Genomic DNA, 16,230 nt, shown 5'->3' with positions numbered 1-16,230 from the left:
TTGAAGAATATTGACATTATCGACCATTCTTAATCAATCGGTAAATGTAAATTAAAGAAACGTACCAATCAGAATGTTGCTTCAGGCTGATGTATTCCAAAAGGCATAGAAGTGACGAGAAGTTTCACCGTAAGCAAAACTAGGATTTCGATCGGTTGCGGAACGTATTCGGTATCCAATAGGAAATCAATGAATAGTTAATTTCCATCCGACAGGAGAATTTGTTTCTTTCTTCAACTCTCTGAGAAAAATGTGTTTATTGGTTACCGATTCTGTTTCGAAATTCATGAAGAGGAGGTGCCGCGGCTATTTTTCTCTCGTTAGTGTTCTAAATTTATCAAATCATATCCGTGCCTCAAAAGTCGATAGCTGAACTGCGAGTTCGCCGAGTGTAGGGCAAATAAAAATGGCGGATGACAACGAGGACCAGTGGTTGTACGGCGATTCGGTTGAAGGGAAAGAGTTCACACCGCCAAATATTCAATCGGAAAGCCATCAGAATGACTCTGCATCCGCCAAGCTCCAGGAGAAATCTCAAGTTCCGGAGGATCAGAAGGGGGAAGGTGTCAACGAAGCTTCCTCCGAGGTACACGCGTCACATAACCTTCCTCAAACGTTTTATCATGAATTATTTTTTGCGAAACACCGTAGAAACTCGACTTTCGGGTTGTCGGTAGATTAATTTTGTGCAGTTGACATAACTCGATCGTCTCTATTAGATGCGGTCTTCTTCATAGTTTTGCTTGCGATAAAATTAGAGGAAACATACTTTGAGGTAACATAACCTATGTGTACCTGCAAAGTGACAAGCAGTTAGTGAACATTTAACAGAAAAGTGAGTCTACGAATAAGTGGAGATTCATTGCGAAACTTACATTTGGATCGTCCTGAATCTATACATAAAGGAAATAAACTTCTGTTAAAATATAGAAAATCATACCATATATTTCACTTGAATTGTCCTCTCCTTCATTCTTCTTTCCTTTGAATATCTCGATTGAGATCTCTCCACATTTTGATGTTTCTTCAGGATGCTGATGTACTCTCACTTCTACAGATGCAGGAGGACACAAACTCCCATGGAGGTGGGGAAGACTCTTCGTTGAACAACACGCAGGAGGAGAACGCGGATGTAAATAAGAATGGGACGAGGGAAATGTCTAACCAGGAGGACGGCGAGGCACCCAGTGACTCTGATTCCGACGATGATGTTCACGTTGTGATCGGTGATATCAAGTCGACTCCAGCATACGGTAGCTTGAATATCAAAAGAGGTGGACTGTTGACCAACGCGTCCGGTGTGCCGGATAAACTGAACAAGCAGCCGGGGAAGTTCAGCATAGAGGAGTTCGAGACGATCGGTATCATCAATGGGATACCGGCTCATGAATTCAACTTGGATCAGTTGGAGGATAAACCATGGCGTCAGCCTGGCGCGGATATCACTGATTACTTCAACTATGGCTTCAACGAGGAGACCTGGCGCGCTTACTGCGAGCGGCAGAAGCGGATGCGGAATGAGTCCGGTGTGGGATTAATCCTGAACACTGGCAGTGGTGGCAGTAATCCGGGTAGCATGAGAATGCCCCAGGTTGCGATTACCAACGACAACAGCAAATATTCGGGAATTATGGGTCCCAAGAGAGCGGGGCCGCCGCCGGGTCGGAAAATGGCAGGCACTATTGACGTTATCGGCAGTTCCGGCCTAGCCTCGAGGAGGAACCTGGACAAGTCGCCTCCGAAGGGCAATGTCATACAGGTGATGACCGCGGATAGGAGGGAGTACTCGAGGAAACCCGGTTTCCCGGACATGAGCGTACCGCCACCCGGTGCGGGCATGCCTCCACCGTTTGACATGCCGCCGCCGGGCTACGCTGGTGAACCAGCATCTTTCTACATGCCGGACGCCGATCCGTACTACCAGAGCTACGAACCGACGCAGGACAGCCAGTGGGGCAACGACCCGGTGAGGAAACGGCGTTCACGCGACTCGTCTGTGACGTATACACGGCAATGTTAATCCGGTTTGGTAAAAACCGTAGTTGGCGAGATCTTGCATTTGATTGGTACATCCTTTTGGATCTGAAAGTGTCCTCCAATTAAATGCGAGAGTTCGCTAACGAAATAGTTAGCAATAGTTACCGAATCCGACTAACGTTGCCGTGTAAGCGAAGTCTACGGAAGGTGGGATAAGTTCGAGCGCGCGACTAAGCTTCCTGTTCCCGTTCGTTCCAGACGTGGCAACCGACGAACCTGGCCATCCCGATGACCGAGAACGATGATGACAAAGACATGGGGCCCAAGACGATACCCACCATGGTGCCACCGACCTCTATTCCGCCTCTGATACAGGCGCGCGATCAGAGGGACGGCAGGGACCGCGAACGAGACAGGGATAGAGATAGGGACCGGGAGATGGAATCCATGGGCAGAGACAGGGAGAGGGACAAGGACAGGGAGCGCGAACGCGAGAGGGAGAAGGATCCGTTGATGAGGGACCGCGACAGAGAGAGGGACTCGATGACGAGAGAGGAGGATCGGGATCGCGACAGGTCGAGGTCCCAGTATCGACACAAGGATCGGTAATGGACATGTTACTTCTGCTAAATTCTACATTCGCTTTATACAATTGTTGCTATTTACTAGTAATTACTACTTTGTAGTAATTATTACTTCATAGTAATCGTTCGTAGTAATAATTATTTTCTCTGTAATAATCATTTGTAGCAGTTATCATTTCTCTCTTTTGTAGTAATTGATATTAAATTACCACAAAATTCTATACTGCGCGTGTTCCCTCCTGTAAAAGGGAAGATTCTGAATTTTTTTCTTATTCAATAAATACTACCATCAAGGTCAAGCGCGCTTCTTCCCGGAGTAGCTTGGTTTCTCCTTTGCAGTTTGCCGCACAGGTTATTCAGCCCACGACAAGGCGCTAGCCCGTGCACGAGTACCGGAACACTCTGATACTGATCACGCGCGATCTTTCTTTTCAGACATCGACATCGGTCGAGGTCTCGATCTCGCAGACACAAATCGAGATCGCGAAGTCCGAGCCGGCGCAAGAAGAAATCCAGACGCTCGGACAGAGAACGTTCCAAGGAAGAGAGTGAATAAATTGTAACGATCGAATGCATACATACACGCGTACATGTCATTGCACGTAATTAATTGAGCGACCGCCGATCGTAGTCGCAACTCGACTATGAAAAAGCTAAGGTGGAGAATCACTTTTCACAACAACATGCCTCGATTGTTAATCTACGAGATGTAATACACGCGGAAAAAGTACACGCGCACGATAGTATGCATTAATTTAACGAAAGTAACACACATTGATGCGCGGAATCGAATTGTCCGATGCTCGTCTACGTTTTAAATAATGTAACTCGCGATAGGGGAGAATCGAGGCGGATTTCTATTTATGAATTTACCGTAAACAAACCGTGCACTCCGCGATAATCATCACGTACGTCTGTAATAGCGTTTAAGAAACATATTATTCGCTTCTCACACGTTCAATAGCAACGATTCGACCGCTTTGATTCCGCGGCAAAAGTAAAGAAAGAGATCGAACGGAACTGTTGGATACTGTCAGAGCGAGTCAATCAAAGGTCAAGAGCAGAGAAGACGGAATTATTTGTGTTGTGCATGTAAATCTCATCTTGAATATTCCTTGTAATTCTTGTTTGTAAGTTTTCACAAATCCGGAGAGGACAAAAAAAAAGAAGGGAAAGATGCTGCGATAATAAAGTAATATTTTCCAGAGAGAGAGAGAGAGAGACATTTTTCTCTTCTCCGTCCAGAAAAATATCCGTTAACGTCGGCGATAAGAACGTTGGTTTCAGTTGAGAGAAAATCTGAAGTAAACTTTTTAATCGCAACAGCAACATACCTGGCCTGGCGTTATGAAGCAGGCTTGACTTTGCGTCGCCATTCGCGGCTATTCGAGGATATTTTTCCTTCATCATAGCTTGGCTGAAACCTCGTAACCGAGCAAGAGTGAGTGTTCTGTAATACCGACGATACTTTCGGACGAGCCTCTTCAGCCCACCACGAGTCGGCGCCACAAGTCGTTTGCCATCACGGTGCGCGCGTACCTCTTGAAAAGCCGTTAAAAACCGATTCTCCCGCGACAAAGAAACTGGTAAGTTTTTATCCCAGATAATCACAGGGATATCATTCGGTAATATTGTCATAATTTAACGGTGCGAGTACTTAGTCGTGCGATTCTCCTTTCCAACTCGTTACTCGCGGATATCAATTGATTTATTCACCTGAAAACGCGGCTGACAAGAACAGGTTATATTTCCGTCTGCGTGTGCAAATCTGTAGCATGCGATACTTGGGACTAAAGTGACAAATAAATTTTCGTATGCATCGTATTGACTAGTAATTTGCGTTTATACATGGCAATTAAATATCGTTGCTCGTACAATTTATACGCGAGTTTGCCAACAGCTACAGATTGATCCTGTATGATCCACTGTACTGTCAACAATAATTTCACATTTCTTCAAGGTTCCACGTTTTTTGTTACACTGTTTTCAAGCCAAAGATGCCGAAATCGAAGGCATACGTGTCCGACAGCGACGACAGTAGCGAGGAGGTATGGTATTGTGCTCAAACATTTGGTGTTTCATAACGATTTCTGTAATATCACTCGCTGATTTTTAGGAAAAGAAACCAGTGAAGAAACCAAAAAAGGAAGAAGAGAAGAAAGCAGTTTCAAGCAAAAAGACAAAGCCTGAGGAGGATGAAACCGTGTGGGACTTGGGTAACAATCGTCAAGTGAACGTGAGGAATTTCAAAGGCAACTTTTACGTGGATATCCGAGAAATGTACTACGATAAGGATGGCGACTTGAAACCTGGGAAGAAAGGTAACGTTTGCTGTCGTAAGATCTCGTCACGCTTTCAGCTGCTAGTAACTCGACACGATATGTCAAAAAGAAATAAGGATTTTATGAGAAAAGTGATCAGACTTTTTATATGAATATCCCTTGATGCTAAATTTGTATTATTTTTTATTGTTTGCATAGGAATTTGCTTAACCATGTCACAGTGGCGGAAATTCATGTCCGTTGTGGAGGAAGTGGATAAAGTAGCCAAGTCGAAATGTTAGAGGCACAATTCGACCTGCACACTTTAAAGATGTTTTTGGTTTTACGTTTACAATTTTTCCATTTGAAACATGTTAATGTTCGAGAATTTCAATCGTTCGTCCGATCTTACGGATGCAAATAGTTTATGAAGATAATTAAAGCTGTGAAACTGCACTCGTTTGAAATGAATGCTCGTTTTTTTCTTAAATATTTATCGCTGGTTTTTAGTGTATAAATAATATAATTATTTCGTTTCTGGTTTCCTACTTGTAACAAATAAAAGTTCCAAGAGATGTCCGGTCTGTGTTTGATAAAAATTTGATAAATTTCCTTTGAGTTCACTACTTGAAACGTTTAATCTCTTTCCTTCCGTACACCTTTGCAACTTACTTCTCGGTATCGTGTAGCAATGACAGAAACGACGATCTCTTTGGCATTATTGATTGTAAATTGTCACATACAAAACTGTATTATTACTATTGCTATTAAACGATTATTACCTATACTGCACGCATTTGAACTGCCACACGAATATTCTTTCTCTGAATAAATGAAAAGTGTCACCCGGGATTTTCAGTTATAAATTATAAGGCTGGTATATACACGTTCGTCAATCATTGATCGCACCAGTGAGTCAGAATATCATAAAAAAGCATATAAAAATTTGCACAAGTAACTAGTGATTCCTAAATTGCTAACATTAAAATACGTAAAATACTATGTCTCGTTATATCAAAATAGAAAATACACGCAGCTTTGTAACACGTAAAAGTACGATATTTACACATTATACAATGAACATTGTTCAATCTAAGCTAAGATGGTGCCATAGAGAGCACTTCTTATTCAGGCCCGTGCACTGTAGCCAAGAATTTATTCAGGTCCACGTTGCTGAGTAGCGTCTGCGGATCAGTCGCGCATGGCTTCTTTTCGATCTGAAATCAAAAAGAAAGCATGAATAACACGCAAATATGGCATAACGTAGCAGTAAAAATCAGATCTACTTTTCTCTGACCTGTTTTGTTTCTTTGGTTTCCGACAGCTTTCTCTTGCGGTTTTTCGCGGCGACCTCCGACACTGAAAGATCATTACGTGACATCAGCTTATGGTCGCCGATCAATACATTATCTCTGGTCTGTTTCGCTAAATTAACGTACATTATATAACGTACATTTATATAACTTAAACAGAGACAGATATACAATTAAAACTTGATGGAAGGACCTTGACAGAATTGCTGACTTGTCGGTTTAAGACAATGTTTTATCTTTAAGTAACGCAATGACTGTCCTGTGTCTCGAGTCTTAAATTAAAAAGCCGTTCTGTTTGTGATTAATGAAACTGTTGTCTAATAAAAAAAAAAAAAAAGGTAAAACAAGTGATAATTTGGGTAAAGACTTAGAGCATGAAATATTGTCTTGAAATTATAAATCAACTATTCTGTTGAGGCTCGAAGAGAAGGAGAGAATTTGTGCGAGTTCGTGCAGCCAGTTCAGCGAAGAAGAACCGATCTTTCCTCTAACACGATTCGCGCTCCTATTGGTATTCCTCGGCGAGGAAAGCGGCTCGCCTTATCTCGGCCGTTTTCTGCGCTCTTACCTTTCTCCTGCGTCTTCTCGGGCTTCGGTTTCTTCTTCAGCTCGGACTGGGCGTCGGATCTGCCGGCCGCGGTCTTGATCGGTGGCTTCTTCACTTTCGCTCCCGACGACTCGTCCGTGGGAGCCGACGCAGCCAGAGACTTGCTCGTGTTGTCTCTCAAGGTGAACGCTTCGTTCTCCGTCCTCGTGCCGGACGTCTCGCTCTTGTACGGCGCCTTCTTGGCCAACGTTCGCTTCTTCGTGTTCTTCGGCGGCAGGTTGAATATCTCCTCGAATTCGGTGGCTTTCAACATCTTGATGCACTCGACGGGATTCGGGTCGGACAGGTCGGCGTAGTTGATCTCGATCTGCAACTCGTGCCCGCTGTATCTCCTCCGCCTCTTCCTCATCGGCGCGCTGTCGTCGTACACGAAGTGATACTCTGCCTTGTAATGGTGAACGTCGGCTGTCCTTTGGCCCGACTCATTGTCATTCATCTCGCTTGTACCTTTATTATTTGATTCATTATTAAAAGTTCAGCAACATAATATAATCCTGAAAATGCAAGTTCAGAGAGGAAAGATTTATGGACGTCGGTAAATAGTTGAAATAACAGGAAGCCCAAGTGGGAGTCCCGAAGAGAACTCCGGGAGAGGCTTGTTGATTTCTCGAGAAAAAGCACTACCAATTCTCAACCTCTGACTTCTATTCTGCAAACTCAACTCAAGACCCAATCGAGTGGGACACTGTTAAACCCAAGTACCTGTAATTCCCCCTCATCAAAATCAAAGCTGTGAATCAAAGTGATTAACTCAGCGCTAGGATTTAAGATCAACGCAAGTGACTTTACCTCTGCTCCCGTCTTCATTCGGCTGTTGGTGCTGCTGCTTGCCGTTCTGACCCAGCTCGTTCTTGTGCGCCGGCACCAGTTGCAGACACTGCAGGACGCTCGACAGCTCCTCCTTGGGATTCTCCGGCCGAACATTCTCTCGTGAAGCGTTCGGAGGCTCCTTCGTGAAACCCTGCAGCGTCCCCTCCGACCTCTTCTCCTCGGTGCTCTTGTCCCTCTGCGCCACGCAGGACACCTTCTGGTCGCTCTCCTCGTCGCTGAACAGGTCGCGCTTCACTTGATCCACCTTGCACTTCAGTATGCACTTGGCCTTGTCGAGGTGACTCGCGAACTGCCTCGGCTTCCCCGCTCCTCGGTCCTCCGGAACCTGATCGCTCCGCGACTCCGGCGGCTTGTCTCCCAAGACTAAGCTTTCCTGCCCAACCACGTGCCTCTCGGCGGACTTCGCCTCCCTCTCCGAGACGTCGCCGTCTCCGGACGCCTTCCCGGCCTCTTCTCGGTCGACGTTACCGGTGCAGCTCCTCTCTGCGTTCTCCTCGGCGACCAACCGCTCCTCCGACGAAGGCTCCGCGGCGTGCGATCGCGCGGATCCCGTCTCCTTGCCGGTACAATCCTCGAGCAAGTTAGTCCTCGCGTTGCCGACGTCGCTCGCGAGCACCTGCTGCTTCGTTGCCGGGTCGTTGGGCGGTCTGTTCACCTGACCGTTCGTCGTCGAGGAATCCACGCTCCTCGACGCGCCCTTCCCCTTCTCCTCGTCGCTCGTGGAGCTCCGTTTCTGCAACTCGCATCTCTTCCGCGTGTTCTTCGCCGGGTTACTTTCTCGAGGCACGCTCCGAGCAGGAAGCATCGTCGCCGGCTTGTTGTCGGGGTTGCCGCGAGGACGTCTCGCGGTCTGCCGCATGCTCAGCTTGGCGAACTGGGCGCCTTTGCTGCGAGCGTCGTTGGAGGCCTTGCTCATCAGCATGTGCTTGCGCGTCGCGCCGCCGCCGAGGTTCGACTTGGGCGTGTCCCGGAACTTGGCGATCATGCGCTGCCGCTTCTCCTCCAGCTGGGCGATCAGCTTGTTGTACGCGGACGTGGTGGAGGCGTGCGGCTCGGCCGGGCCGACGAGCTCCGCGACGACGGCACGCGACGAGTCCGGCCGGATGCAACGCACGCTCGTCACCTTCGGCTTCGAGCGGCCACGGTTCGCCGTCTTGGTCTCCTTCGACTGCTTCTCGTCCTCCGTGATGATCGCCGAGATCTTCGTCGAGAGGTTCGTCAGGTTCTCGACGCCGCTCTTCGAGCTGCTCGGGGTCTCCGAGATGTCCGCCTCGTTCAACAGGGCTTCGTCCTTCGCGGGCGTCTCCAGCGGCGCGGCCTGCAGCTGCTCGTTGGTCTTCTCGATAGCGAACACCTTCTTCGGCGAGGACTCCTCCTCGATCGCGGGCTCGACGTCCGGGTGGTTGCTATCGTCGTCGGCGCCGTGCGTGGCCGCCGACGCGTGCGCGGTCTTCGTCGGCGAGAGGCTGTTCTTGCCGGCCGAAGAGCACGACGACGAGGACGACGAGGAGCCCGTGGTGGAGGTGGACGACGACGACGAGGAGTCGGACGAGGACGAGATGTCGGACGTCGACGAGCTGGCGCTCTCGTAGTTGCCGTCCACCTCGACCGTGGCGGCTTCACGCTGGCGGTGTTCGTCGCTCGCATCCGGAAGCCCGTCGATCCGACCCACCTGGCGCTCCTCCACCGCGACGACGGAGGCGGAGGAGGCGCCGAGCTCCGAGTCCTTGGTGCTGTTCGACGCGATCTTCAACTCCTTGATCGCCTCCTCCTTCGGCAGGTTCTCCTTGATCACCTCGAACTGCGTGATCTCCAGCTTGGTGGTGGTCGTGCAGCTGGAGGTCTGGTAAGACGCCCCGCTGGAGGCGAGGCTGCTGTGCGTCGAGTGCAGTTTGATGTGGGACGACGAGACCACCGGCGACTCCAGGCTGACGGCGGGGACGCTCTTGAACTTGGACATACCGCCGCCCTCGGCCGCCGTCTGCTCGCAGGTGGGCTTGTAATACGGCGAGCTGTACTCGTTCTTCTTCACGACGTCCCTGGTCGTCTCCTCCGTGTGCTTCGGCGTCAACGCTATGCACGGGGTGATCGGGAACTCGGGCGTGCTGATGAAGCTGCCGCGCAGTCTGCCGGAGTCGTCGCTGAGCTTGATGAACGGCGTCACGGCGTTGTTGCCGGGGCTGAGCATCCTCGGCGTAGGCGGCGGTACGGACGTGCCGTCGTTGTTGAACTTCCTCGGGGTCTCCACGTCGATCGTGTCCGGCACCCGGAGCATGCGCTGCGCGCTGCTGGCGGACAGAATCCTCGACAGCTCGGACATCTGCGAGCTGCTGCTCGTCGTCGTCTGGCCCGCGTCCTCCGCGTTCTTCCTCTTGCCGCCCTCGACGTTGTCAGGCTTCTTCAGGTTGGTCCTGATCGTTTTCAGCTGCACGTACTTCTTCACGGGCTTCTTCTCGGCTACCGCTGCCTGGTTACCGTCCGTCTTCGCGGACGCCTCGACGGGGACATCGACTGGCCTCGAAGAAACCTTATCAGACCTGCTCGTAGACAGCTCGTTCACGACGCCGGGATTCTTCTCCGTGCACGCGGTCTTCGCACCTTCCTGGAGATGCTCACGCGACTCCTTGGCGTCTTCCGTCTCCTGAGTCGTCTCGCAGCTCCTCCTCTTGTCCCTGCTCTTCGTCGTCGACTGCTGATTGTGCTTGCTCCGCTTGTGCGTCGCGTTATTCTCCTCCTTGTTGGAGTGCCTCCTCTTCGTGGGTCTCTTCACCTCGGCCTCGTCTTTCTTGCTCGACTGCAGGCCCTTCCGTAGGTCGGCGTCCCAACTTTCCGTCGGCGTCCTCGACGTTTTCTGCTGAACCCTGTCCTCGGAGGAGGAGGACGCGCTGGTGCTGCCGTGCGAGGACACGTCGCCGATAATCACGCCGACCCCGTTGAACTTGTCCCAGCCGCCCATCAGCTTGGGCGCCGGGCTCCTGGTGGCTATCGGGATCTTGTAAGACTGGCAAACCTTCACCGGGCTCTGCTGCTGAGCGGTGGTAGCCGGGGAGCCGGAGAACGGCGGTGACTTGAACAACGACGTCCTGCAGACGGACTTGAGGCGCTTCGTCGCCGCGGCCGAGAACTGAGCCGTCGTCTCGCTCGCCTTCCTGGCGGAGCTGATCACCTTCGGCGGGGTGCTGAAGTCGAGTGCTCTTATGTGGCTGTTTCGTTTGCGCGGCGTCGACAGGCTCAGTTTGCGGTTCTTGGAGCGGCTCTTCAACAGGGATTTGGGAGTGCGCTTGACGATGATGTCTGTGGGGACCGTCGGCTCCGCTGCGCCGGTGCCGTCGATCGTCGTCGTCGTCGTCGTCGTTGTCGTCGTCGTGGTGGCGGTGGTGACGATGGTGCACTTGGCACTCTCTATCATGGACGTGAGGTCGATGTCCGAGAGATTGTGGCTCTGGCCGGTCTTGCTGCAGTTGAACTTCAGGTACGGCGAGAGGCCGCTCTCCGACAGACTGATGTTCTCCTCCAGACTGATCGTCGGCATATTGGCGCTGTCCAAGGACGTTTTCGCGCTGCTCTCGTTGTTGCCGTAGAGGGTGATCACCTGAGACTCGCCGGCCGCGTGCTTACCGATCGTCTGCGCGGCTTCCTGAGCCGCCGGCCGTTGCTCGATGATCACGGGCGTCAGCGTTGCGTCCACCTTGTTCACGGTTTTCACCGTCTTGCTCACCTTGCTGGTCCTCCTCTGGGAAGACGGGGCTTGACTCGCGACCGGATCAGCCGGCTCCCCCACCGCAACGATCGGCAGTTTCTGCGCCAGGTTCACCGTTCTCAGGTACATGGTTTCCACGGGAGCGGCGATCCTGTTCGGGTCTTTCGGCGCGATCGGGATGAAGCGGGATGCGGAGGTCGACCTGATGGTCGACGAGTGATTCACGCTCAGCAGGTTACTTATCTCTTCCTTCGAGCACACGACCAACGTAGGCGTGACGTTTGTCACATCCTGCTTCGCCACGACCTGATCGTCGTTGGCCGCCTGATCGCGCTTCGGTCTCGTCGGCCTCGGCCGTTTCACCGTCGACTTCCTGATTTTCGGCTCCGCATTGCCGCCCGCGGACGGCGCGACGTTGCTCGCCCTTTGAATGTTCGTCGATGTCAAGGGCTTCGTCGTCGCGTCCTCTTTGCTCATCGCGACGGCGGCCGTCAATGCAGTATGAACGACCTTGCTCTCCGTAACTTCACCTGCGGCGACCGTCGGTTCTTTCGCGTCGTCGAGAGTTTTCTTCTCATTGGACGTGTTATTCGTGATATTGACATTTACGATACTTAATACCGCAGCCGCATTCTGATCCTCCAGAGTATTCTGTTCCTTATCCTGATCTTTCGCTTTCTCCGCCTCGTCCTCGGTTCTGACATTTTGCTGCCTGGAAGAGCTGCGTAGTCTGTGCTTCAGCGGCACTTCCGCCGCACTGTTCTCCGCGGATGCTCTCGTGGTGTCTACTATCGTTGGCTCCGGCGAGCTGATGCTGCCAAAGGCGGCTTCCGCGTGTTTCTCCGCCGCTCTGGAAGTATCAAGATATCGCGAGATGAGGAGATCGGCACTCAACTTTGTAACAAGAGAGGGAAGGGGTGAGAGAGAGAGAAAGAGAGATGAAAAGTGAATGATGAACGTATTCAACGTATTACTGATTTTTAAGAATGACAGCTTATAAATTAAATAAGCCAATTCCGTACTATTGTCATAACTGTCAACGTATATCATCACAATCTCTTTATCTTTGAGGAGGCAAATTCTAAATTAATTAATTAACTCTAATTCATTTGCCAATTTGTTCAGAGTCACAGAACATCATATGCTAATTTTATTTCTATAAATAAATTATCCTTGTAGTTTAGCCGATAAATTTTCCTCAACATTAAATCTCTTTAGTGATGCACCATCGTTTTCAAGAACTCGCATTTACATATTCTATCACTGAAACGTGAATAAGTTACTTTTTAAATTACAACCTTGATTTTTATTTAATTATTCTTATTATTCTGACTAAATTACCACTTACGTATTTTTTTTTTCTTACTTCATTTATTCGTCAGTTTTAATTTGATCTGTTCCTTGCTCACTCATGCTTTCATTAATATCATTAATATTTGCCTTACTACTGTTTTTTTTCTTTTTATTCTTTAATGACTCGCCGCTGTATTATTATGTATTTATTCTTTTTCACGTATCGCTCTTTATAACTTATATATTTTTTCTTCTTCTGTAAAATCGGTTTGTATCATCTAATAACTAAAGAGTGTGCCCGTTAAAAAAAATGATGATTCGAGTTGAAAAAGTACATGCACTCACTCGTTGAGGAACTTCGGACTGTGCTTTCCTTCACCATCCTCTTCGGGACTGGTATCGGTCTCTGTATGTGGCCCGATGATCTCATCGAGAAACTTCTCGAACACGGGATCGGTCTCCGTCGCTTCAACAATCGACTTAATAGCATTATTCAACTCGGCCATAATAGAAGTGTTCCCTTCGCCGCTGACCGACTCGTGGAAACTCTCATCCCTCAGAGATACGTCCGTAGGAATGATTGCTCTATTGATATTTTCGGCAATACATTCTTGTAACTCTGTACGATTCAAGATTTCTTTCGTTAATATCTGGAAATGTATACGAGTGGACACTTAATAACAACAATGCTCGTTAGAATCTTTGTGTGGGTGGCATGGAAAATTTCTTCACAAGATGCTACGCGCCATCGCGTGAGAAACGCTAAATGAATAATGTAAACGCATAGCGATAGCGAAAAGCCGATATTTATCCAGGGACTTACGCTGAGATTCTCGATGGGCTCGTCGTTCGATTCAGATTCCGATTCCGGTATCTCGTAAGGATTGGTCTGCACCTCCGTACTGGAGAATCTCAACAGCTCCTCCGTATTTGTCGCGGCTGTGCATCGTTTGAGTGACGGTGTGCTCGTCGTGATGCTGATATCCTCCCTCCTTTTACCATCGATATTAGCTTCGAATTGTCGTGTACTCCACATCCCGTCGTCTGTGCGAACAGAAAGAGATAGAGAGAGCAAGAAGTCAACCTTAGACATCTTGATTGACGGCACCGAATTCCTCAGGAGAATCAAAGGATCGCTTTCGAATTGGTCGGATGAACGACGAAATTCAAGCTTGTGTAAATTTGCCAAATGTTACGGAAGTAACTTCATCTTCCAAGTCCTGTCAGATTGAACACGCTGTCGTTTGCGGCATCGGCGTGGATCAAGTTTCACAGGATTTGGAGCTCGAAACATCTCAGGACATCGTTCGACCTTATAATTTCCCGCAAAGTTACATAATGTGGGCCCATACAGCGCAGAAGCTCGTAGCAATATCGCAAGCTTCTGTGCTGTAAAATAGAGATATCTCGTTATTCTCCCGGCCGACTCCAAGCGATGCTTTAATTTCGAGAGAAGCCTGTTTGTGCTATTACTTTTCTCGAAGTCATATTGACTGGGCGATCCTTGCGCAACGTTGTCGTCGCTTCTCTCAATCCTATCGTTCACAGATTCCGTCTGCCTGAACGAGCTGACATTCCCGGGCAGACTCTCTAACGGGGTTGTGTCGACATTGTGAGGAATCGCTGAATCGAGATACATGAGATTAAAGTTTTACAACAAACGGACACGAGAGAGAAGAGACAAACACGACATACGTGAGGTCGTTACGATGTCCCCATTCGGTTGCGCCGCATTCGATTGGGGTTTGGCGGTGCGTTTGTTCCGCTCGCTGTTACTATGACGCCTTCTACGCATGCTATTTGCGATAATAGGCGAGCCGTTCGATGCTTGCGTGTTACTCTAGAAAACGTCGAGCCATGTTTGATTGTAAATCGCAGCGAAAACTTTCACATTCAGCTCTCACGTGCATCAGCAGAAAAGATTTCAGATACACATCGACCGAGTTAAATAAGTTAGGACAACAAAATACCTGAGAAGGTACATTAATGTTTACGACAAATCGCTGGCCACGCGGCTCTTCCACGAGGAATTTCAGCTGCTCTATTAGATCCCCACAATGCTTCAACTGCTCGCAATCTGTCGCTTTGTTTAACCGTTCCTGAACTACAGAAAACAGTGGCTTGTTTAGGAAACACGCAATCAAAAGACAGACATGTGAATTCTACTGTATTGAATCTATTCGTACGTCGTGTCAAACTCTTTGCATTTGTCGTAGCCGCTTTACTAACATTTAACCCTTACACAACATTTAACCCTTTGCACTCCAGTGGTGACTTTCACCATGTGGTGCCATTTTCGCACCGTGCGAAAAAGGTCCGGAGTGCAAAGGGTTAATTAGTGCTATTATCAGTAGTACAGCCAAACGAAGTAACTCACTCATAGTGCTGATGGCAGAGAACTTCTCAATGATATCCATCAGCGTTAAACCGTTAACTTTGGTACTGAACCTCTTTCCATGAGCAACCACTGTCCGACATTCTTGTAAGTGCGGAGATGATTCCAAAAACTGCTTGGCTGCTTCTGTACACTGCTGGTCCTCCAAATAACCTAGGACCAGCAAATGTACGATATAGGTAACTCAAACATTGATAACATCGATTTCTTACATAATAACGACATAGCTTCTGCTATCAAGCAACAATGCAGACAAAACAAAGATGAAAAAGGCATCTCCGAGGAATACGGATGACAAAGAAGTGGATGTACATGAAACTTTATTAGTGGAAACTTGATTCATTTATGATCGACAAGTTAGATTCAGCTCAGAAGAACGTCGAATGGTCTTGTGACACGGATTGATCGCTGCGTCGAGCGAACAGGTGCATGTAAACAAGGGGTTGACATGCCAACGAAAGAGGTTACGGTACGAGTGTTTTCTCATCGACGAGCGTAACGATTCGATCAGGTTGATCACTCACCGAGCACCAGTCGAGCTATTTCGGATGGCAATAGTGCTTCCATGGTTGCCTTCTGGTGTCGCGTAATTTTCCAAGACACTTCATTGGGAGACCCGTCCGTCGTGATGCGAAAGCGACACTTTGACGACACCAAGCTACTGCGTCTCGACAGCAATAAACATTTGTAGTGTTGCCAACGTGCACGGGGAGTTTCTTTGTTTACATATTCGACTCGGACCGTTTCGAAAAAGACGCTTCACTTTGTTCACCTCGGCACACCTGAGACGAAACGGAACCATTTTGTAAGAACGCTGTTATTATTAATTAATTAATAGCACGCATTGTTAAATATACCGATCATTCTCGCGACGCTGTCGCGCCGGCCGTTGGCATACGTTAGATGTGGGAAATAATTCACGAGGTTCCCGAGGGTAAACGCGGGTAGACCGATGCTCTATCACAACACGAGGGGGTAACATCGGGAACAATGTGTCGTTTTTTGAACTTACGTTTCGCGGTTATATTGGAATTTCCCGCCAACCAATTTGTCGCCGTCATTTCATTGTCCGGAGATGCTTAGGGACTTTAGGTATTCTCCAGCAGACAGCCAATCGGATGTCGATTGCGCTTGACACTAGAAACTTGCATAAAGATACGTTCGATTCGTCGTTGAGTCTTCCAATAGGAGAATAAGTTTTTTAGCGACAAATATATCAATGGATGCAAAAGGAAAAATACGTCACAATAGAGATTGAATACTAGCAAA

At 48.7% G+C, this 16,230-nt stretch overlaps 3 protein-coding genes across 4 annotated transcripts; 2 read left to right on the top strand and 1 right to left on the bottom strand.

Moving 5' to 3' along the window:
* Positions 1–180: 180 nt before the first annotated feature.
* LOC106742297 (pre-mRNA 3'-end-processing factor FIP1) lies at positions 181–3,772 on the top strand. Its single transcript, XM_014615117.1, has 4 exons — positions 181–586; positions 1,058–1,966; positions 2,236–2,582; positions 2,997–3,772. The coding sequence occupies exons 1-4, from the start codon at positions 407–409 to the stop codon at positions 3,115–3,117; spliced, it is 1,557 nt and encodes a 518-aa protein (XP_014470603.1). The 5' UTR covers positions 181–406; the 3' UTR covers positions 3,118–3,772.
* A 265-nt stretch (positions 3,773–4,037) lies between these two features.
* On the top strand, positions 4,038–5,609 carry LOC106742299 (activated RNA polymerase II transcriptional coactivator p15). The gene is made up of 4 exons (XM_014615118.1): positions 4,038–4,147; positions 4,522–4,609; positions 4,678–4,882; positions 5,042–5,609. The coding sequence occupies exons 2-4, from the start codon at positions 4,559–4,561 to the stop codon at positions 5,122–5,124; spliced, it is 339 nt and encodes a 112-aa protein (XP_014470604.1). The 5' UTR covers positions 4,038–4,147; positions 4,522–4,558; the 3' UTR covers positions 5,125–5,609.
* Positions 5,610–5,697: 88 nt separating this feature from the next.
* Positions 5,698–16,104, bottom strand: LOC106742296 (serine-rich adhesin for platelets-like). 2 transcript variants are annotated; one of them, XM_014615115.1, is made up of 12 exons: positions 15,974–16,104; positions 15,486–15,743; positions 14,944–15,114; positions 14,537–14,670; positions 14,262–14,406; positions 14,040–14,189; positions 13,390–13,610; positions 12,912–13,216; positions 7,532–12,123; positions 6,704–7,189; positions 6,120–6,181; positions 5,698–6,039 (listed from the first exon to the last, which is right to left on the bottom strand). In XM_014615115.1, exons 2-12 carry the CDS (start codon positions 15,526–15,528, stop codon positions 5,947–5,949), a joined length of 6,402 nt encoding a protein of 2,133 aa, XP_014470601.1. In that variant the 5' UTR covers positions 15,529–15,743; positions 15,974–16,104; the 3' UTR covers positions 5,698–5,946. The 2 variants fall into 2 exon arrangements, with proteins under 2 accessions (XP_014470601.1, XP_014470602.1); XM_014615116.1 differs by lacking the exon at positions 15,974–16,104 and adding an exon at positions 15,819–15,878.
* Between the last annotated feature and the right edge of the window lie 126 nt (positions 16,105–16,230).

This window comes from Dinoponera quadriceps, unplaced genomic scaffold, assembly GCF_001313825.1.
Source record: "Dinoponera quadriceps isolate SergipeBrazil2010 unplaced genomic scaffold, ASM131382v1 scaffold628, whole genome shotgun sequence".
In the NCBI taxonomy this organism is placed as follows: domain Eukaryota; kingdom Metazoa; phylum Arthropoda; class Insecta; order Hymenoptera; family Formicidae; genus Dinoponera; species Dinoponera quadriceps.
The sequence above is the reverse complement of the archived record's forward strand: the minus strand, read 5'-3'. Positions and strand labels throughout refer to the sequence as shown.